At 42.9% G+C, this 23,238-nt stretch overlaps 2 protein-coding genes across 15 annotated transcripts in view; both read right to left on the reverse strand.

Annotated features, from left to right (window-relative positions):
* The window catches only part of cpxm2 (carboxypeptidase X (M14 family), member 2), a 30,399-nt gene extending 7,836 nt beyond the window's left edge, over positions 1-22,563 (reverse strand). For 2 of the 8 annotated variants that reach the window (XR_009120826.1, XM_058062707.1), the window contains exons 1-15: positions 22,186-22,563; positions 21,695-21,807; positions 17,346-18,299; positions 14,903-15,004; positions 12,718-12,827; positions 12,397-12,536; positions 9,724-9,808; positions 9,076-9,226; positions 8,811-8,899; positions 5,738-5,861; positions 5,467-5,663; positions 4,440-4,619; positions 2,798-3,095; positions 2,467-2,606; positions 816-915 (exon numbers count right to left, since the gene is read on the reverse strand). Coding sequence is in view for 7 of the 8 variants with exons in the window: in XM_058062707.1 (XP_057918690.1) it covers positions 816-915; positions 2,467-2,606; positions 2,798-3,095; positions 4,440-4,619; positions 5,467-5,663; positions 5,738-5,861; positions 8,811-8,899; positions 9,076-9,226; positions 9,724-9,808; positions 12,397-12,536; positions 12,718-12,827; positions 14,903-15,004; positions 17,346-17,583 (1,954 nt within the window). In the remaining variant the exon portion in view is untranslated. Of the gene's footprint in view, positions 1-815; positions 916-2,466; positions 2,607-2,797; positions 3,096-4,439; positions 4,620-5,466; positions 5,664-5,737; positions 5,862-8,810; positions 8,900-9,075; positions 9,227-9,723; positions 9,809-12,396; positions 12,537-12,717; positions 12,828-14,902; positions 15,005-15,124; positions 15,231-15,823; positions 17,295-17,345; positions 18,300-21,694; positions 21,808-22,185 lie in introns of those variants that run through there. The other 6 variants (XM_058062709.1, XM_058062708.1, XM_058062705.1 and 3 more) reach the window with 6 other exon arrangements.
* A 166-nt stretch (positions 22,564-22,729) lies between these two features.
* The window catches only part of LOC131110051 (carbohydrate sulfotransferase 15-like), a 39,448-nt gene continuing 38,939 nt past the window's right edge, over positions 22,730-23,238 (reverse strand). For all 7 annotated transcript variants that reach the window (XM_058062719.1, XM_058062717.1, XM_058062718.1 and 4 more), the window contains one exon: positions 22,730-23,177. In XM_058062719.1, coding sequence (XP_057918702.1) covers positions 22,984-23,177 — 194 coding nt within the window. In that variant the 3' untranslated portion in view covers positions 22,730-22,983. The remainder of the gene's footprint in view (positions 23,178-23,238) is intronic.

Below are 23,238 nucleotides of genomic sequence, written 5' to 3' on the forward strand. Positions count from 1 at the left end.
TCACTTTTACACTCCATCCATCCATTTTCTGTACCGCTCATTTTCATTGGGATCGCAGGGGTATGCTGGAGCCTATCCCAACTGACTTTGGGCGAGAGGCGGGGTCCAGCCAATCCCAGGGCACATATAGACAAACAACCATTCACACTCACATTCATACCTATGGACAATTTGGAGTGGCTAATTAACCTAGCATGTTTTTGGAATGTGGGAGGAAACCGGAGTACCCGGAGAAAACCCACGCATGCACGGGGAGAACATGGCCAAGGGTGGAATTGAACTCGGGTCTCCTAGCTGTGAGGTCTGCGCGCTAACCACTCGACCGCCGTGCAGCCTAAGTTCAAACTATGAACCTAAATGACTATTCCAATGTAAGAAAAAATGAGAGCTTTCTGTCTGGTCGCATTCCCTGAGGAACGCCACTATCATATGACCCAGGAAGACGGCCATGTTTATTTTTAGTACTTGAGTCATTCCACAAACACGCCGCCGCTGTCCTGACTCCCACTAATTCTGGAATTGAACCGGACTCGTTATTTGCCAGCAAGTGGCCGGCTGGCACTAATTGTTCCCTTGATAGGCGTTGACAAACGAGCGTGCTGACGTGCGGCTGAGAGGCTTAATTGAAAAGTAGGACTATAAAACAGGCGGAGGGGGAACACTTGTAAACACTTCTAGGAATAAAAATCCGTAATGCACTTTTTAGGACGTTCAATTTCACGCTCTGGAGTCCAACACGACATTCGCTTTGAAGGCTGCATTTATTTTAAAAAGGGCCTTTTATTGCATCCACGGCTGTAATGATGCTCTTGTACCTGTGCGGACGTCGTGGCTGATGCCTTCCACGGAGATGCTTGCGTTGACGATTCCTTGACCTTGAAGGTCCTTCACCATGCCTTTGATCCCACGATGCACCTGTGCATGTGACAGCGCCCAAATACGCTCGTTAAAATTTCATAATGTAATTTGTAAAACGCAACAGCACGAAAATACAACATATGCTGGTCATGATGGTAGCTGGTCTAAAAACCAGCATAGACCAGCTACCAGAATGACCAGCATAGACCAGCATATGTATCTTTGTCCTGGTCTATGCTGGTTTTTAGACCAGCTACCATCATACCATCTGGTAGCTGGTCTATGCTGGTTTTTAGACCAGCTACCATCATGACCAGCATAGACCAGCATATGTTGTATCTTCGTCCTGGTCTATGCTGGTCATTCTGGTAGCTGGTCTATACTGGTTTTTAGACCAGCTAGCATCATGACCAGCATAGACCAGCTACCAGTGTGACCAGCATAGACCAGGACAAAGATACATATGCTGGTCTATGCTGGTCATGATGGTAGCTGGTCTAAAAACCAGCATAGACCAGCATATGTATCTTTGTCCTGGTCTATGCTGGTTTTTAGACCAGCTACCATCATACCATCTGGTAGCTGGTCTATGCTGGTTTTTAGACCAGCTACCATCATGACCAGCATAGACCAGCATATGTTGTATCTTCGTCCTGGTCTATGCTGGTCATTCTGGTAGCTGGTCTATACTGGTTTTTAGACCAGCTAGCATCATGACCAGCATAGACCAGCTACCAGTGTGACCAGCATAGACCAGGACAAAGATACATATGCTGGTCTATGCTGGTCATGATGGTAGCTGGTCTAAAAACCAGCATAGACCAGCATATGTATCTTTGTCCTGGTCTATGCTGGTTTTTAGACCAGCTACCATCATACCATCTGGTAGCTGGTCTATGCTGGTTTTTAGACCAGCTACCATCATGACCAGCATAGACCAGCATATGTTGTATCTTCGTCCTGGTTTATGCTGGTCACACTGGTAGCTGGTCTATGCTGGTTTTTAGACCAGCTACCATCATACCATCTGGTAGCTGGTCTATGATGGTTTTTAGACCAGCTACCATCATACCATCTGGTAGCTGGTCTATGCTGGTTTTTAGACCAGCTAGCATCATGACCAACATAGACCAGCTACCAGTGTGACCAGCATGAACCAGGACGAAGATACAACATATGCTGGTCTATGCTGGTCTATGCTGGTTTTTAGACCAGCTACCATCATACCATCTGGTAGCTGGTCTATGCTGGTTTTTAGACCAGCTAGCATCATGACCAACATAGACCAGCTACCAGTGTGACCAGCATGAACCAGGACGAAGATACAACATATGCTGGTCTATGCTGGTCATGATGTATATTTGTTTAGTTTTGAACTTGTCTAAAAAGGCAAGCATCAGGCAGAAGTGGTTGGAGTTGATGATTTCGGGCCAGTGAAAATAAGCCAATCTGGACTATCCTCCCAATGTTGGAAAGATAGTAGTACTTTAGCGAGACGACACTAAAGTACCTTGAAGTACCTTCAAACTTGCCTGAAAGTAAGGTGGGTTTAGGATTTTCTCTAGTGCGGGGGTTGTGTGTGTGTGTGTGTGTGTGTTGTTGTTTTGCCTGCTCCATGAAGACGAGAAGAGACTCGCGATTGTTCTCCCACTCTTCCGGCAGCTCGCTCTCGTGAGGGAATTTGTCACAGCCCACGTACATGGACAGCTCAAAGCAGTTGGTGTGCAGATAGCTGAAGTCGTTCATGCCTGCCAAGACGCAGAGAGAGAGACGCACATCTGCAGCCACCATAACGTCATCCTTCCATGAGACGGTAACGCAGGAAGTCAACATGGAGGAAAATATAACGCTTTTCTAACACTCTTCTAGGAAAGCAGATAAAAACGATATAGTATCCCGAGACTTTGGTCAAATACCGATGTGGTACGTGGACACTCACTGCCCGCTGCCGTATGCCAGGACGCCCCGTTGATGGTGCCGTCCTCCTTGGCAAAGTCCTCGGTGTGGCACACCCGGCGGTTTGCGGCGGTCATGAGGCGGTGGGTGGAGGCGTAGGAGAAGGCCAGCCAGCGGAACACGTGGTCGTCCGGCGTGGGCGTGGGTTCCCGGGTCGCACCCTGCGAGCGGGTCTTGTCGTAAGGGAAGGTCACCACCAGCTCGCCCCCCTGCAGGTTGCCGCCCAGCACGAAGGGGATCTTCTCCATCCAGGTGATTAGAGCACGCGTCTCCATGGCGACCTATGGCCATGAGACCATGTGGACAATATATATTTGGGAATGTACGCCGGTTTCTATTTAACGAGAGGGGTTTAATTATTGGCAGCTAATTTTGATGTCATGTGGTCACATGTCTTTAGTTAAGGTGCTCCATTTTATGACCTGTGATGATAACATGGTCTCGTTGACTGGTTGTCATAGGGAAGCCTTCACATGCCAGCATTGTTTGTGATGCTGAGGGGTGGCGGCGAGGGAGCATAGGCACCCCGGCAGCTATTTCAGAACCCCCCCCCCCCCCCGGTGTATGACTCACACGCCGCCGGCGTCACAACGTACTTGTGAGGAGCTTTAAATAGACAGCGGCGTCTATTTCGGCTGTCAGCCTCGCCGTCACTAACAGACGACGAGGCATCCGCCCGTCCTGAAATAGACACTCTTCTGTACCCATGTGCTCACCCCGTTTTGGGGGGGGGGGAGGGGGGGTAATCCTCTTCCAGGCGAGGATGATCCTTGCTTCAGTTTTTGCCAAACTGGAGGTGGGGGGTCGCATCAGGACGCTAAAGTTATCCTCCATGTAGGTGTTTATCTCATTACATGACAGCCAATACAAGAGCTGGATCAAAAATACATACATATTACATTTTAAATTACACCATAAAATTCATTAAAATATTATTACATTGAAATAAACTATATAAGTAATAATAATAATAATAATAATAATACATATTTTGAATCGCTAAATAATCAGAACCAAAACAGAATAATATTACATTTAAAATTACATAAAAACATATTTAAACCCTGATTACATTAATATATTAATAATAGTAATAATAATAATAATAATATATGTATGCAATATATATTATGTGATTATAAATAAAAAAATAATAATGATAATAAAATAAGTATATTTTAAATTGCTGAACCGCACAACAAAAATCAGACATTACAATCATAGTTTGAATTAATTAATCACAAAATTATGGAGTTTTGTTATATTTTCATGTTTAACTCTATCTTAATAATTTAACCAAAATATGAAAACCTGTGTAATGTTTCTGATTTTGTTTGATTCTAATATTTTGACCTCTAAAGTAGCTAAACAAGCAAATACAAATACAAAATTATTCTTTCTAACTTAAAAGTAGCCAAATAAGGCAATTACTATTTTCATTCATTCATTTTCTACCACTTATCCTCACCAGGGGGCGCGGGGGGTGCTGGAGCCAATCCCAGCCTATCCCACCCTGGACTGGTGGCCAGCCAATCCCAGGGCACATATAGACAAACAACCATTCACACTCACATTCATACCTATGGATAATTTGTAGCGGGTGCATTTGTCCAAGAAAGACTCACTGAGGCGTTTTGGGTCTGGTACCACTCGGGGACGGCCACGTAGTGGTTGGGCATTCGGCGGGGGATCCACTTCTTGTCCTCGGCCTCCCACAGTATGGAGTTGAGGTCGGGGAAGTTGTGGTGGATGTCTATGCCGTCGTTGCTCCATCGGCCCAGGGACCAGCCACTGAGCTCCGAACCCTGCACGACAGGAAGAAGAAGACATCCAGTTTTGTATGAGTAGGTTCTGTCTATGAACTTTGTGTAAGCACTTTGACGCCGTTAGCACATTTACCCAATGACGTGTTTGTTTGTTTATCTTCCTTAAGAGCGGCAAGCAAGGCAGCATTATCAACCTGTAGTTCCATTCCACACTATGCTCTATTTTCCAACAGAAGTATTTTGATAGCTCACACATTTCAGGGAGCCCACTTCCAGGTTCTCTTCCTGTGTTCCTCCTTCAGTTCTCGCCGTATCCTTTTTTGTTGGTCCTCGACTTGCCTTTGCATTGACGCGATTTCGACGTTATGTCACAAGCTCTCATTGGGTTCCAACGGTTTGCTTCCCACGCTTCTGTTGGCTTGGGAGGCGGCTTTGAAGCAATTTGTCTCAAATGAAGCTCACCTTTCTGCGTGGCTGCTAAGCAACCGCCTTGAACTTCAGCGGTTAGCTGTTAGCTTAACTTGCAGTCAACAAATAATTCTAGTCTGTGGTGGGGTCGCGAAAATAGGATTGATTGTAATTGATGTAATTGATGGTAATGCAAATGATGTATTCATCATGTTGATTTAGTTTTAGTTTATTTTAGTTTAATTTAGTAGGTTAAATTAAGATGAGTTGTGGATCTCTGATGGCTTCGTATGTTGGAGCCTCGTCGGAGGTCTGCTGCAGTCGTCGTTTCTGTGTGTTGGCTGAGATTATCAGGATGAAAGCTGACATGTCGCAGTGCCATCAAAGCACATCCAGTTTGAGCGACTGCAGCTCATCAGGAGGACGTGCGCCTCGGTGTGAGGTCTCTAAGGGGCGGTGCCGGTGCAGGAGGACCTACCACTTGAAAGGCTTTCTCGTACCCATCGGGGTTGACAGACGGCAGGAGATGGATCCTGGTCTCGTCCACCAGGTGCCGGATGCGCCGGTTACCTGACAGGTACTCCACACACATGAACTGCATCAACAGGAGGAGCAGCTCTCGACCCAGCACCTCGTTGCCGTGGGAACCGGCCGTGTAGCGGAACTCTGGCTCACCTGGACAAGGTGAGGAAAGGTTAAACACGCCAGGATCTTGAGTGGAAACCAGGTGGGCGCCGATGATCACTCACCTGCCTCGTGTTCGCCTGGGTTGTCGGAAATCTCGATGGCGTAGAGTTTGAGGCCGCTGTGGCTTTTGCCGATGTTGTAGATACGAGTGATGTTCGGGCACATCTCGTTCACCACCTTCATTAGCTGCAGCAATAACATACCTGCTGGAGATCACGTTCTTTCTTGGAACGGTCCTTCCACATGGACTTCATTATGACCACATAGAGCAAGAACGCTATTGGTTTTTCTTATTTTCTATCCCCTCCTGCTCCGATCCGGCAGCTCCAAATTTGCATAACAACAAAACAGCAAATAATATTCCAGATGGCTGCATGGCAGATGAGCGGTTAGTGCGCAGGCCTCACAGCAAGGAGACCCAAGTTCAATTCCACCCTCGGCCATATCTGTGTGGAGTTTGCATGCGTGGGTTTTCTCCGGGTACTCCGGTTTCCTCCCACATTCCAAAAACATGCTAGGTTAATTAGCCACTCCAAATTGTCCATAGGTATGAATGTGAGTGTGAATGGTTGTTTGTCTATATGTGCCCTGTGATTGGCTGGACCCCGCCTCTCGCCCAAACTCAGTTGGGATAGGCTCCAGCATACCCCTGCGATCCCAATGAAGATGAGCGGTACAGAAAATGGATGGATGGAGTGTAAAAGTGACTATAGGGGTGTTATTTCATGTCTAGGGAGCTCTAACATTAATAAACTTATATTTAGAAGATAAAAGAGAGATACATCAGTCCAGGGTGTACCCCACCTCTCGCCCCAAGACAGCTGGGGTAGGCTCCAGCACCCTCGCGACCCTCGTGAGGATAAGCGGTAGAAAATGAATGAATGAATGAGTTTGAACTTAGTCATTAATAATAATTGTCCTGCATAATTAGTCATAATTCTCATAATTTAATCACACACATACACATATGCAAAATTTCCCTTCAATTCATAACCTATACACAACATGGCGAGATGCCTTTTTACTTCCTGGTTGATACCAAGCATAGATGCTCTTATAAAAAGCACTTTTGGTTCACTTTTCTGGTTGTTGTTTGTCTATATGTGCCCTGGGATTGGCTGGCCACCAGTCCAGGGTGTACCCCGCCTCTCGCCCCAAGACAGCTGGGATAGGCTCCAGCACCCCTGTGACCCTCGTGACATTGTGTTTTTCAAAGAAACAAGCAATGCGGTAAGTTTGGGGCTAGTTTTGTCCCATAGGGAAGTGGTTATCACGTTCATGGGCTACGTGCTAACTTTTTCAAATGTATTGGTGTCATTGCACTCATTATGTCTTGTGCTTTGTGTGTTGTTGTTTAATGAACATTACCCCTTATCCAGTGGCCCTTGAAATTGGCAGCCATGGCCAACAGCAATCTTCATAAATAAATGGGAAAATGTAATCGGGATGGACGATCTCACTTCAGCAGCATAAAATGGGAACATCCCTAATAAATATACATATATATACGTAATTATACATGTACTAAACCACCACCTACAGTGTGCATAGACATAGCCTGAATGTTTATGACAGTTATTCCAAGAACAACTAGCCCAAAAAACCACAATGTTTAAGCTAAGTGGGGACCATCTTTGTTTATAGTATTCTTTTTGAAATATTAAACTCTAAAAAGTGGCTGTTGAAGATATATGCAAAATTTCATGCCTGTATCACCAAGGGAAGTATTTTAGTGAAAAAACATTTTATCTGCTGCACTACTCTGCCTTTATGTGTAACCATTTCCACGCTGAAACCCTTTAAAATAGCTAAATCAAAACTGAAAGGGTTAAGTCTTTTAATGCTATTGAACTCTCGGAAATCTATTCAGAATTTTGCATGGTCAACGTTATTCACCATATTACTGAGTTACTGTACTTTTACATTAATGGAGGTCATTTTCTATCTTTTTTTTTTACTGTGAAGGCGGACGTTCTTTCTTGCAGGAAGCCACAATGGCTTGTATTCAGCACGGTATGTAAAAGCGGCAAGGCTGAAGCGCGATATCAGGTACCTGCACGGAGAAAAGAAATGTCACGAGGTGAAAAGGCTTTTTGCGAGGCCCACTTATAAAAATAGTGCCTCCCTTCTTTCCTTCTTTGCCGCCGTGTGACACACAGGAGGATCCATTTATTTCCCTTTCATCATCCTGCTGCAGCGTTTCAAGGCGGCACATCAAAAAAACACGGCTGCACGTTGGGGTGGCGGGGGGGCGGTGGGGGCTGGTGTAGGAGGGGTGGAGTTGGGGGGGGGGGGCACTGTGGGTCACAACCGCCCTGCTCAGGACAATGTGAGCTCCTCCAAACCACTTGTAAAGGACTTACTAATCACCTTAATCGTGACTCAGACGGCTGCTCGAGTCTGAACTGCACAACTTAATAATAGCAATATTTATATACAGTACATACTGTAATAATGGTGACTTTTTTTTTTATTTAACAATGTATTCCGCTGAGAGATGTGTCTAATAGGTAACCAAAACATTAGGGAAAACCCCAATAACGTGTACATTTCTACTGCTCTTAAATAAAAATGTAATCACATTAGTAAAAATGTAAAATTAAAATTAAATTAAATAAAAATAAATGTGTATTTATAATAACGATATAAAATAAAATAACCAAAACAACCATTTTAAATTAAATTAAACAATAAATTTAAAATATATTTTTAAAAAGTAACTCACATTCTTCAATTAAAATCAATGTTAAATGGTCAAATTTAATTTAAAAAATAATAATAATAATGAGAAGAAGAATATTATTATTACCTTTCTTAAATTAAATTTAATTCAATCAGATGTGCCAACATAATTCTGGCTCATCTGGCAATTCTAATATAAAAAAATATTAATTAAAATAAAACTGCTTCTACTAAATGTAACTTACATAATAATAATAAAATAATAATATACAATAAAATAAAATAACCTTTCAAATTAAATTGCTTTAAATTAAAGTAGTTAATTAACTGAAATAATATCTAATGCTCATATACAGAATTGAATTAAAGAATTAACTTAAGAATAACTATTTCAAATCCAATAAAAATGAAAATAGAGTTGAATGGAATGAGGTGTACCTAAGACTGACTCACCTGCCTCATTTCTTTGTAGCTGTGATGCGTGAAGTCCAACTCGTCGGTCGTGATGACCTCGTTGCGTCTATGGTAGTAATTATTCGGGTCTGGCGTGGGCGACGGCGACGGCGATCACATGACAGAAGCACGTGTAACGGGTTACACATGTAATTAGTGTGTGTCTATTTGACTTCCTGTTTTGCCTGGCAACAATCGGCTGTGCGAGATGCAAGGCGACTAGAAACCCGAAGTAGATCTGCAAGATTCCCAGCTCGTGTCTCACCTGGCAAGGGACACCCGAGGATCTCCGCCCTCATGCAGATGCTGCCGCTGCTGAACCAGGACTGGGGGTTGACTCGGACGTAGCGGGCCACCAGAGGAGCGGGGAAGAGGTTGCGCACCGGGATCTCCTTTTCCCGGTTGCCCCTGAAGATCTACTGAGACAGACACAATGCTGAGTCAGTACTACTAGAATAAAACTGCAGTAGTGCTGTGTAGTAGTGATGTCATTGTACTGTATATGCTGCTGCAATGTCAATAAGTCTGAACTCTTAAGTCGGTTATTGTACATTTAAACGCCCATGGTGTTCCATCGGACCCGCTGACATTTGGAAAGACGAATGGTGGCATTTGGCACCAAACGCTAGCGAGCGGGCAAGTGGGAGTCTTGTCGGGGAGGCTAAATGGCTCCCTTTAGCAACGCCCCGCGACATCATTTCATCAGGACAAAAAGCATCAACTTAATCACATTTATGGGATCAATAATTACAGTCAATGATGAGCTATGAGGCGGCGGTAGCTCAGATGATTTTACTGCGGTTTAATCTCGAGCTCAAGCTCGTTGTTGGTGGAAATGATGGCAACGACGGCATAGATGTTACCAAAGTAGCAAAACGTCTTCAATTTGGATCCAACATGGCTTCCCGCTCACCATGTCCTCGGAGCCGTTCTTCACCGTAACCCAAGAGTGACTGTCGTTGCTCACCATCACCTTGTAGGAGGTCACCCAGTCGCTCCTGGAGACACAAAAGACAGATAACGGTATTACTAGTTGTTGTTTTTATCAGGTGAGAGGAGCTGGGGCGGAGGTGGGAGTGCATCAGGGATCAGCTCTGAGCCCCTTCTTGTTTGCTATGGTGATGGTGATGCTGACAGATGAGCTTAGACAAGAACCTCCATGGACTATGATGTTTGTAGATGACATTGGGATTTGTAGTGAGAATAGGGACCAGGTGGAGGAGATGCTAGAAGAGTGGAGGTTTGCCCTGGAAAGGAGAGGAATGAAGATTAGCCGCAGCAAGACGGAGTATATGTGTGGGAATGAGAGGGACCCGAGTGGAAGAGTGAGGTTACAGGGAGAAGAGATACAGAAGGTGGAGAATTTTACAGTCCAGAACAACGGAGATTGTGAAAAGGAGGTGAAGAAGCAGGATGGAGAAAAATGTCGGGCGTGATGTGATAGAAGAGTTTCAGCTAAAATGAAAGGAAAGGTATACAAAACTGTGGTGAGAGCAGCCATGTTGTTTGGTCTAGAGACAGGAAGCAGAACTGGACGTAGCAAAGATGAGATTGGGAGTGACCAGGATGGATAGGATCAGGAAAGAGTACATCAGAGGGACATTACATGTTGGAGGCCTTGGAGATAAAGTCCTTTAGGCCAGACTGAGATGGTCCAGAGTCAATATATTGGTAGAAGGATGCTGCCAGGTAGGAGGCGTGGAGGAAGACCAAAGAGGAGGTTTATGGATGTAGTGAAGGAGGACATGAGGGTAGTTGGTGTGAGAGAGACAGGGTTGGATGGAGGAGATTGATTTGCTGTGGCGACGAAGAAGAATAAAAATTGTATTAAACAGAATAAAATTGGATTAACACGAAATCAGACACCCACACATACACACACATATATATATATATGTACATATATATATATATATATATATACTTGTTTTAAGTGAATTGATTTCAGTGACACAAGTTTCTTTGACAGTCCAAATTATGGACCCCAACCTAAAAGTAGGGCTTGAAAGACGGGTAACAAATGGGAGCCGAGAGATTTGTCTTCCGTCAGTGAAATAGGTCAGTACTGTCGCATCCTGCCCAGGAATGCTGAAGCCAAGTCGAGCGAGAAGAAGGCAGGCAGGGAGATTCCTGTGCTGGTTCACATATAAAAAAAAAAAAAAAAAACGGTGTACTGCCATGCCGGTCCGGCCTCGAAGGAATTCCCGGCTCGGCTAATTAAGGCGGTATTGTGGATAGAAGACCCCTAGCTAGCAGACAGCTACACGGACGAGGGAGCAAATTGTGGCATGTCAGGCATGGCTGCCTTTGTAGGCCCGAGAAACATTTTGTTCCCTTCACAAGTTTACACGCATAAAACGTTATTACGCAGCAAAGACAAACTTTTCCTTTTAGCAGTCGGATATTGCTCGTTCGCCTTTGCTGTGATATTGCGAGGTGGGGGTCGGGGGGGGGGGGGGGGGGGCGTTACGCATGATCACATCACGCTCGATTCTTGCAGTCTGTTGTCACGGCACGGTAGCGGCACGCATGGACACTTCGCTGTGGGGCCTTTGAGCCTCCGCAGCTGGGTGGTGGGTGGCCTCTGTAGGCCACTTTATTAGGCACGCTTGCATAATGCAATAATACAACACTAATAATACAACGTTATGAGTTTGGAAATGTAGCTAATACGGCAGCTGATGACCGCAGCACTTATATATATACCGCCAGTGTCAGGCCCTACCTAGTGGTGAAGTTGTGGAACTACACAATATTAAGTCCAAAACAGAATTACAAATAATAATTATAATAAGAACAAAAAATATAATACAACATAATTTTTTTTGGATATGTTTTAGTAATATTTACTATTATTTCTTGACTCTTCATTTAAAATGTTTAGTAGATAATAATAAATATAATAATAATAGTTATTATTATTGCAATTATAATAATTATAAATAATAAAAATTACTTGAAATGACCAAAAATACTAAATGAAAAAGTATGACTATTAATATTTACGAATATATCCTCACCTTCTATTTACTTGAATTACAAGATGTTAAGATTAATAACAACAATTAATAATAACTTAAAATGACCAAAATTCTAAATAAAAATACTATAAATAGTAAGATAGATACAGTAAGTAAGATACTAATATTTACTTACATGAATTATATACAGGCATGTTTTTATATTATGTGCTAAAAATACAAAATATAGTTAAAAAATGTATAAAAATATACAAATATAAAAATTAAAGAATACATTGTAATAATAATAATATTAATTACACTAATACTAATAACATAAAATGACAGAAAATACTAAATAAAAATGCAAAAAAAGAGGTATTATTTCAGCTCCTTACAAATTTTGACAAAAAATACTACATTACAAAATACTAAAATATTACTAATATTTCCTCACCTGTATTTAAACTAGCACTGAACTACGTTCAAAGTAAAAACAAGTCAACTTTCGATCCACAAAAGTCACGAGATGCCACTTGGGTATTTCCCGTGGTCATCCTTTACCAGCAGATATCCTTCATCCTCCCTGCGTGACCATCTGCGCGTTGGCATGCCGGGGTACTCACGACCAGAGGGAGCTGCGGCCTTGTGTGATGACCCCCGTGAACTTGGTCAGCCTTCTGGCGTCCACCTCCAACCACTGCAGCGGGTCATCCCTCCCGGCACACCAGGCCCCGTCGTAGAGGTCGTCCTCGTAGAGGCCGGCCTGCAGGACATTAAAAAAAAAAAAAAAAAAAAGCACAGTCAAATGCGGACGGCAGAGATTTAGTCCAGATGGATGCTGGGGTCTCACAGAGATAAACCACATGTTCATAAAACATTCATTCATTCATTTTCTATGCCGCTTATCCTATTTTATAGTCCATCTGAGTCCAAGCCGGGCTCACCTGAATGTTGAGTCGGCCTCGATGTGCACCAAGGCCGTAACGTTTGGTCGTTGAAGCATGAAGCTGGAAGTCATCAATCTTCAGCGTCTCCAGTCCCATTGGAGGACATTCTGGGTAAAAGTAGGACAACACACAGACCTTAGACGTAATGGCATTTTATCTTAATCAATGCATTCAAGGCAGGGAGTGGTTGCACCAGATCCCGTAGCTCCTAATTCTTCATTTCATTCAGTGGCATGACGCCAACTTGGTGAGGACACTTTGGAGGGGCCTTTATAAAGTCCTCAAACATCAGTGTGCACCAATTTTGGGGATTTATGGATAAACAACAAGCCTCCAAAATCTTCCAAGAACATCTTCCCCCAGGCTGGAGATGTTGAGTGAAAGCCTCATGACATCATTGTCGCAGCATCGCCATCTGATGATGGAAACGTAGCCAACGAGCACACTTCAATAGTTTGGCCTGTATGAGGAAGTATGCTGAGCACACTTCTTCTGGGAAACTGGAAGCAATAATAAAATAAAAGGTATCAGCCCATCAAGGAGGAATGTTTTCATTTTGCAGCTGGAAGTGGAGTTTGGAACGCACGTTGGCCTTTAAGAGCTTGCTTGCATGCAAAAGTCGCCTCGGTTTTTGGACGGAATAGGTCCGAATCTACCATCCGGCGAGACAATTTATGTTCTCTCTCCAAGTGAAATGGATTCCTGCTGTGGAGAAATAAGTCCAAGCGAGTCGTCAGTCCAAGGAACACGTGTCAGAAATCCACTTTAACTGTGTAGCCGGGCTGATGCTAGCACGTTCAGGGATGTGTAGCCCTCCTGGCGTCCCGCGAGGTTTAAGGTGAGCAGGCCGAGCCTTAAATCGTTAGCTGCATCTGCATGCAATCCTCCAGCAGGGAATGCAACATCTGGATGCGGCCGGGGACGATGAGGCGCATGGTCAAAGCCTCACAAGTGGCCGCCCGGGGGCCGAATGGAACACCAGGTTGAGGATATGAGAGTATAATGAGCCATTAGCGACTCCATTTTGGATAATACACACGACATGGTAAATCTCATCGTATTCTTGGAAGTTTTTTGGTAATTAGTCCGTGTTTCTGTATTAGCATATTAAACTATGCCATAGTTTCGCTTCATGAGGTCTGCGTATTTGGAAGTGAGCCCTGAATGTATAGATTGGGATGGCTATGAACGCTTGCTTTCACAAACGTCCTTATATATGGGCATGCCCGAGTACAAGCTGTTGGCTTGCCCCCCCCCACCCCACTCTGCTGTTTGTCTGAGATGTTACCGTGTTAGCACCGAGCAATGGAATCCAGGTTTGTTCTTGCTAGAAAGCTAACTTGCCAAGCATCAGGCAGAAGTGGTTGGAGTTGCGAGTTTATAAAAAAATAAAAAATAAATATATTATTACATTATAATAATAATATATTATATTATTATTATAATTAAAAATAAATACCCCTGCAAAAATCTTCAATACAGACATAAATGCAGAATAAATACCAAAGTAAATACAAAAATAGGCTAGAGAGCTAGCTAGAAGATCAGGTCATATATGGGTATGGGAATTATGCCATATCCAAATTTCCTTGGATGTCTCTTTTTCAGTTTTAACGGGGCAACAGCGTTGAGATTTTCTTTTTAAGCACTAATTATTACATAACTATTATTATTTATTATAAATGTTACATCATTTATCACTACATTACAACCCTAAACTCCTTCAGCAACACATTGTCGTAATGCCTTATCATTTTCTCATATGTATTTCAATTTGGTTTATATTTCAAAATTGGTAAATGGTATATGTTGAATACAGGAAGTGCACAAAGAAATTAGTTAGCAATTGATGTGACCTGGAAAGGAGCTAGGATTACATAAGCTTCCATGTGGAAGTGTGAATGGTAATATATGATGTATTCAAATGTAACCTGCATGCATGTTCCAAATAAAATGAAACCATTACCATAAATACCATAAATATAAAGTGCCAGCAGTATTGACGTTTGCTAATGGTCACATGATACACACACCAAGTACATCATCAATCGGGTTTGGGTTATAAAGGACGTCGGAGTGCGTCATTGCATTTATGACTTGACATTTCCCTCCCCGGCCCCGCCTCAGAAGACATTTTTCAAGCAAGGTTGCATGGACCCGCTTTAATGGTTTTACCACTCACCATCTTTGTAGGCTTTCTGCTGTCCGTCTCCTTCGGAGCTTCCGTTTGGGCTTTTCTGGTTGCTCTTCTTGTTGCCGTCTGCTTTTTTGCTGGAGGATTTGTCTAAGGAAACAAAGTAGATTTCATGTTTAAGAGTGACGGGTTCGGAGAACCCGGAGAAAGGAAAAGCAATTAAACGAGAGCAGAGAAGGTTCTGGAGGTGGGAAATTTGAAACCTTTTACCTGTTTTATTACTGAAGTTAGACGTGGAGGAGAATGTCAGTGGCTAACAGGGCAACGATTGGGATGGCTGCCGTAAGACTTCCATCCATCACTAGAAAAACACACCCTGCAAGAGGGGAGTCGCATTCCATTGAAGATGGATTTTTGTTGTTTTTTTTTTTTTTCTCCACGTCAGGAGTGGACGCATGTGATAACAATCCGTCGCACATCTGAAAGTCTTTAACTGACTCACTCATGGGGGATTCATCGGGTCCTCATCCGCGACCGCAAACGTGCATTATGAAACTTTTACGCGGATGATACGAGACATACAGTATTTTTTTCACATATGCGTTTTTTTTGTTTAAGCTAACTCTTCTTCCCCTGACCCGCTTGCACACGAAAACGGTGAATATTTGCCAAAACCCTACTGAGTTGCATGTGTTACACACACGGTGGCGCTGTTATGAACACAAATGAGCGGAAATGACTTGTAATTTCTCACACAGCTCTTCAAAACACTCAACATAAGTTTAGGGTGCTTTGCCAAATCACCACAAAATTTGGTACACACCTTTAGGCCACTGACAAGTAAAATTTCCAATAAATATGCAATAAAGTCTGGTGCTTGTGTGTTGTAGAATACTACTTATCATTCACAACATATTTGAATGCTATGGTTTTTGATTGTACCCCCCCCCCCCCGGACAAGGTACAAACCTGAAAAATAAATCTTGGACCCATCAGAGGAGATTTCTGCAAGCGAGGAGAAAGTGGTTGTTTAAAGTACGTCCAAGATGGACGTTTATGAGTTTCTGAGGGTGGACGTGATGTAAGAAGCAGACAGGTGACACGTTAGCTAAGTGCACAGCTGCTCTCCATTAGCTGGCCCCAACCAACACTTAAGTGGCGTGCCTGCAGGCCAATCTGCTACCGCGTGTTGCGTTCAGGCGATGACACAAGGCAATCAACACTAAATGTTAAATCATGCATCTTTTCATAAAACTGTCAAAAGTTATCACGTTTTTGAGCATGCATTCATACATTCTCCACTGGTTGTTTGGGGAAAGTGGATGCAAATAACCGCAAGGCTTTGATGGATGTATGACGTGGAGCGAGGCGGACGTGGTTGATTCCTTTTCACCAGCACATCCATCATGATGCCAATTGATCTACTAAATCCGGGGTGCCCATTACGCCGATTGCAAGCTACCAGTTGATCGCAAACGTCACTTTGTGGCCGTCATGACATCAGTCAGCTGACATTAAGCATCCCATTCTGATTCGCTCGTGCTCCCTCGCGGCAATGCTGGACACACGTCTCAAACTACACACGGAGAACTTCTTGATTATTGCAATCACGTATGAACTAAATAAGCGGCAAGACGTCTATAGCTAGAACAAAAGTTATATGATCGCTTGTAGTAGATAGTTATGTAGAAAAATATCAATAGTTATTTCATGATTCAATGGAAAAGGTGTGAGAACCGCTAATCCAACGGTCCTCTCAAGTCCCAGAGGAGGCCAAGTCTAGGTCCAAAACGTAGAAACTTGGTTGTGAAACTTTGGGCTATATTAACTAAAAACTTAAGTTTTTATTTATAGTTTTTGCTTTGAGAGTAATACCCTAATACTAACCCGAACCTTAGCCAGAACCCTAACCGTAAGTCTAAACCATAATCCTAACCCTACTCCTAAAAAGACTCCAAGACATAGTCCTGGCCCTACTCCATAACCCATTGTGAGAGTTTAGAGTTTTACCCTACGGATGATGTGAAGTAGTAAAACCCAAACCTCAACTCTGGCCCTAGTCCTTTAACCAAAACGCTAGCCCGTGACAAACCTTAAACTGTAGTACTAGCCCTAAACAAAACCCTAACCACAAGTCTAAAACATAGTCCCAGCCCTGGCGCTAGCCCTTAAGCAAAACTCAAACCTGACCCTAAGCACCAACCAAAACAACATCTGAACTCTTCCCCTAAGCTAGCACTAGCGTGGCCCTAGCGCTTAACCAAGAGAGACAGACCTTAAACCAAAACCTGAAACCATAGCCTAACCCGAAGACATAACCCCGAGCCCTTACAAAAACCCAAACACTAACCAAAACCAAATCCCAAGCCCGAAAACCCACAAACCTGTAGACATGCTCAGATACTTCCATCCTTCATAGCGATGTTGCTATGGAGATGAGTTGGTCTCAGACGCTGAAAGGCAGTAGTGTTTACTTTTGGTTTTTTTTTACCTGGCTTCCCTTTGGACGTCTTCTTCCCTGGGTACGGTCTGGGCTGCTCGTGTAGATTAGTCACAGGGGCCCCAGGCTTCTCGGGTATTTGGACCCGGGCGTACTGTTCCCTGGTCAGCAGCTCCTGCATGTAGTAGTCCTCTTGGTCGCCGGCCGAGCCCCCGCTGAGGGTGGCCAGCGCGACCAGGAGTCCCAGCAGAGCCAGGGGGAAGAGGAGGCCGGGGTGCTGACCTGTCATGGCGCCGCCCAGGCGGAGAGGGATGAGGTGTTAATCTCCAGCGAAGGAACCTGACCGTGTCTCCTGAGGAGCCTGCTGCTGTTGCCGTGGTCTATCGCCACGCCGATTCCCATCCAATGCTCCCCTCCAGCACACCTCCCGTCTTTTCCTCTCCGTTCGGAGACGGGAGAGTTCACAAAGTTCTCCCAGCTTTCCAAGTCACTGAGGGAAGTGGCGGAGCCAGCAGGTCCATGGACGCCTCCGCCTGTGAAAAATGAAGAGAGGGAGGGAGAGGTGCTAAGGCAGAAGATGAGGGGGGAAAAAGTTTAGAGACTGGCAAGTGACTCCAAAAGGAATCCTTTTTTTGCATTTTTCTCCTTCACTAATTGGGAAGTGTTCAACATCCGCTTTCCCTCCCACTCTGTCTGCTGGAAGCCTGGGAAACCTTCCTCCACCTGATAGGCTCCTAAAGTGTTGTCTCCAGAACTTTATCTGGATCCAAAAGAGAGAGAAAGAGCGAGATAGAGAGAGAGAGAGAGGAAGTCTGGCCTGGGGCGTGAGAAGAAGAGGGATTCCATGGAGCATTTGCACATGGAATCATCACAGATTTTGACATTTCGTCAAGCTGAGGCAAAGACAAACTTGGACTCCAGTCAACGTCTCTCAAGCAGTCTGAAAGGAAATGAGCTGCTTCGTTGCACGTTGGTGATGTGGAATGAGAAGATCCATCTATGGACCTGCAGAAGGAGGACAAGTTGGGGAGTGTGTGGACTGGCACGCTCATTTACTCACTAAATTCACCCACTCCTGCTCCTCTTCCTCCTCCCCCACACGGAGAACAAATGGTGGTCAAGTGGTAAACATTTTTTTTTTCTTCGATTTGCAGATTTCTGGTATTTTTTCAACAAAGACATCTGCGCTTTTATTAAAAAACAAAACAAATAACCTGATCACTTCCCCACTATCTGTGGCTTTACTTCAAAGTTTGGCTTACGTGAGTCCAACATTCCAAGGAATTATTTTTAAAGGGATGATCACGACATCATGTTCTCATTTTTTTTTAATAAGAAAGGTTCAGTGGTGGAAACATGGGCCAAAATAATAATATATCTAGTAAAACTAAACCTAACAAAAAACAAACAACAAATGAAACAGAAACGTTAAACTTAAAAAACAGAACTAAAGTAAACAAAAAGTACAAAGTTAAACATACAGTAAATATGAATTAGTTACATGGAAAAAAACAACCAAAATTAAACCTAAACTAAAGTAAAATAAACTAAATCAAACTAATCTAAACTCTACACATAAAACTAAACTACTATAATCCAACACAAACACTAAGCATAAATCTAAATTAAACCTAGTAAAACTTAAAAAAAAAAAAGTACAGCATCCCCACACAGAGATGCCTGAGTGGGGAATCGAACCCAGATCTCCTAGTTGGGTGAACACTGGTCCACTGTGCGGCTAATAAAAATAATGCATAATAAAAATGAGGCCTTTCCCCCACGCAACCCAGACGTCACTTCCCCTGAGGGGGAATACTTTTATGGTAATTTTATTGTACTGAATTTAACACACCATAAATATAATGCATTGCATATTATGTATTATTATATTGTATAATGCATTATGTAGTTACTATTTTACACCAGGAGATGGCGGACATATGTGACTTTACTATGAGTAACACTGTGGGTGTGTGTGTGTTTTTTTTAGGAATTTAATGCGTTTCAAGTGCCACGGAAGCACACAGCTGCTGGTGGCAGTCCACGAAGCAGCAGGAGGGGACATCCCAAAGGATTGGAATATTTCCCCAAAAACACCACGTAGGGTGTGTGTAGCACGGATGGTAAACAAAGTAAAAAAATGTGATCCAAACAAAGAATAATAGGAGAGTAAAAGTACATGAATGGCTATGTTTTACTATATTCCAAATATGTTAAGCAGGAAGAAGTATAGTTTATTAATTCCGACCCCTTCTCCGTGTCCGCAGCAATTCCAGTTATTTCTCTTTGTTCCACGTAACTTTGATAAGCGTGTTGGAAATAAAGCATAACTAGCATGAATGCAAACGGTAGATCAGTGATGAGAGGAGACCCGGTGTGTTTAATCATGGCAGTATAGTTCTGCCGTCGCCATGGCAACCACTCCATTTCCTTTTTATCGGCATACACGCAGACCGGCAGGCCTGCACGGCGGAGATCCGTGTGTTGTTTGTGCTGTCTATATGTGTGTGTGTGTATTGGGGGGGGGGGGGCATCACTCTAATAAGTCCTCTGTTTGATAACAAAGTTGTCACGTGAGTGTGTCCCTGCAGAAAATGACAAAACAGAGTGTTTATTGATGGGCGGTCACAGGTCGCCGCAGCAACACTGTCACTTTCACTCCAACCGCCCACACACTCTCTCTCTCTCTCCCCCCATTTCCGGAACACCTGCTTTTGTAATTTAGTATCCACATTGAGGGGGGGGGGACAGGTTCCACGTAGTACACAGAAAAAAGACGACTAAAGCAGATGCTTGATCCCAACAGTTGACAATGATGTCACGTTCAAGTGCAACGCTTCCATTCAAACGCAAGTTATACAGAAATGTAAAGTTACAAGTTTTCTCTCATACATTTGCAACTTTATTCTTGGAATATTAGTCGTAAATTTACTTCATTCTTAATATCTTTGATTATTTTAATACTCGGTCGTAACAGGCATTACCTTAGACAGCGACAAATAGGAGGGACTTACTCAACAAAAATATAAACAAACACTTGATGAGAAAACATGATTAGTGCCCAGGTGTGTCTTAGACTGTACACAATAAAAGGCCACCCTGAAATTAGCTTTTTTTTTAACTTCATTGGGGGACTCTGGGGACTCAAAACCAGTTAGTATCGGATTGTCAATTGTGGCCTTTGGAATGTTGGTCCACTCCTCTTCAGTGGCCGTGCAAAGTTGCTGGATATACAGGGAAAATATTTTTGTTGGGTGTATGTGACCTTTGGTCATGGGCATGTGGGGTGGGGGGGTTAAGGAAGGCAAAAGTGAGAAGGGCTAGATATGCTAGTACGTATGTTTGTGCTCAACTGCTCCATTTTGCTGCCACGTTAGAAATAAAAGCTAGCCTTAAGCATGAGGACAGTTTCCTTCGTTCTTGTAGAGCTACAGTATGCTCTATTTTCCCTCTGACACATAATATTACAACTTTAAATTAATACCTGTAATCATAAGACTTTAGTAAAAGTTACACATTTTTTTCTCGTCACATTTAATTGTGACAAAAAGTGAACCTCAGGCTCCACCGCGACCTTTGCTCTGTTGTTGTGCTTCTGTTCCAGCGCTCGGGTGGCATTTCAAAAGCTCGGTCTCCACATGGGTCCAACCTGGAGGCTCCGAAAATCAAAGTTCCCCTGAGGTGAGCTTTATTAATATTCCCAACTCCCTCCCAAAAGTTCACAGCATCCACCGTGGTGGGAAGTGACATGGTCAGTTTTTTATCATTTATCCAGCAAATGTTTAACATGACAATTAAAATTTGGAGATTATTTTGCTCCTTGACTTATAAATGTAGTTAGAATGTTGTATTCTGGTGTTAAACATTTTTCTGCTATTTGCTGGTGGACCCGGAAAGGGTGGAACCTTTATTTAAACAGATAAATCCCATTGATGACACCAAGATGTCTTTTACAAGGGTGATCTGGCCAAGAGGTCAACAGTACATGTCCTTATAAAAACTGAAATAAAAATAAAAAAGGATAAAAAAGAATTAAAAGACAAGCATTGTTTTCTTGCTGCCTAAAAATAGAATAAAAAACTTTGAAACTAGTTTTCAATTCAGTCTGTATAGTGTTCCATGGAGTGGGGACAACATAAGAAAAAAAACTGTAGGGATTTTGTTCACAAACTATTCTTTGCTGCCCTCTAGTGTTTAAAGAGGATACAACACATTGTAATTGTGAAGTGCAGCCATGAGTTGTCAGTGTTCAGTGACACACCTGGAGTTTCGTGCTTTTCAAGAAAGTAATTAATTAATAAATGTCTATTGTTAGTCATAACATTGAAATACAAGTGCTTAATATGTAGTATTCCGGTCACTAGGCGGCAGTAATATAACACAAAGCATTGAGACATTACCTTAACACTGCATGAAGTCACCAAGTCAGCCATGTCTTGTCCAACATGATGGGTATGCTAACCGGTTAGCTTGCTAACTGGTTAGCTCGCTAGCTTGCGGCTGTCTCCATTCTCTGCAGCATAAGAGTTACAATGTGGTGTAAACAATGACGAATAGGAGAATAAATGTGACTCTAGGCTTGTTATTTCAAATCTAAAGGTCCCTAATAGTGTTAAAAACCACATTTATAAGTCATAAACTGGTTTGTTATGCTCAAACTACCAAAGTATTCAATTTATGAATGATTGACTCCTGTATCATATATGCCAATTAACTGCACGACTAGTTTGTCTTTACAAAGACAGAACATACAAACAAAAGCTAAAAAATATACATTGCTAGAAAAGCCTACAAAATATATTATATGAAGACATATTTCCTTCCCTTTTCTGCACACTCAAATAAGAAAGTTAGCATGAGCTAGCTAACAATGTATGTCATTGGGACTTACCTGTTTTTGGGATAACTGTGTCTTCCAGCACAAGACTTGTGCTCCAGTTCTCGGGTAAAAAAAACAAAATGCTGACAGCAAACAAGCATCTTGTTGAGTCTTCATAGCAAAATTGAGAAGCAGTAGGATCCAGCCTTCCATCTGTGAGTGAGGCTGCCGAGGCTAGCAGCTAGCAGCTAGCATGGAGTCAGATATATATAGTTTTTCATGTTAGCTGCTATAGTAACAATATTGCTGTGGCTTGGTTAATATATTTTTGTTAGGGCTTTAGTGTCAAAATAAATACAAAATAAGTATTATGACTTTTTTCTCCCCCCGCCCCGGACCTCTATGGACTATAAACCTTTATGGACTATGAACGAGTGAGAACTGCGTTGCTAAATCGTCTGGAAAACTGCAAGTACATAAATGCGACACTAGAGGGCAGTGTTGCACTTGCCACTGATTCTAACACAACATCATCTTTTAAGATTTTCCATTAGTCTGTTTATCGATAGTTTAGTAATTATGGAGAAAAATACAACAAAGAAGATTTTTTAAAAAACAATTGGTGTTTACTTTGTACATAAAAACAATCATCAATTAAGTCTCTTTACACACAAACATGCACACTTTTATGTACACACATTCAACACTCATACGCACACACACACTTGTGCTATTTTCTGTCTTTGATTAATTTCTGCTGCTCTTATAAGTTAAATCATTTAAATAAAAACATATGATGGGCACTTGATGATGTCAGTGGTTTTCCTACTGAGTTATACATATGGGGGGGGGGGGGGGGGGGGGGGGGTGTCAGGGTTTGAAGTCCCAGAGGAAAGAGTCATTGTGCAACACTTGGGCCAGCTTCTGGTTGAAGGGTGTGTAAAAATGGCGTAGGATATCTTTCGTGATGGGCAGCATGGGGCCCAGATTTTTGTCTGCCGGCCTCCTGGTGTTGGAGGCGGGGCTTTCTGTGATGTCCGACTCCATTTGTTTTGTCAGCGGCCCTATTTAAAAAAAAAAAAAAGAAAAAAAAAAACAGCGTCAACTCGGTGTCATCTTTTAATG

This window comes from Doryrhamphus excisus, chromosome 22 (assembly GCF_030265055.1).
Source record: "Doryrhamphus excisus isolate RoL2022-K1 chromosome 22, RoL_Dexc_1.0, whole genome shotgun sequence".
Taxonomy (NCBI): domain Eukaryota; kingdom Metazoa; phylum Chordata; class Actinopteri; order Syngnathiformes; family Syngnathidae; genus Doryrhamphus; species Doryrhamphus excisus.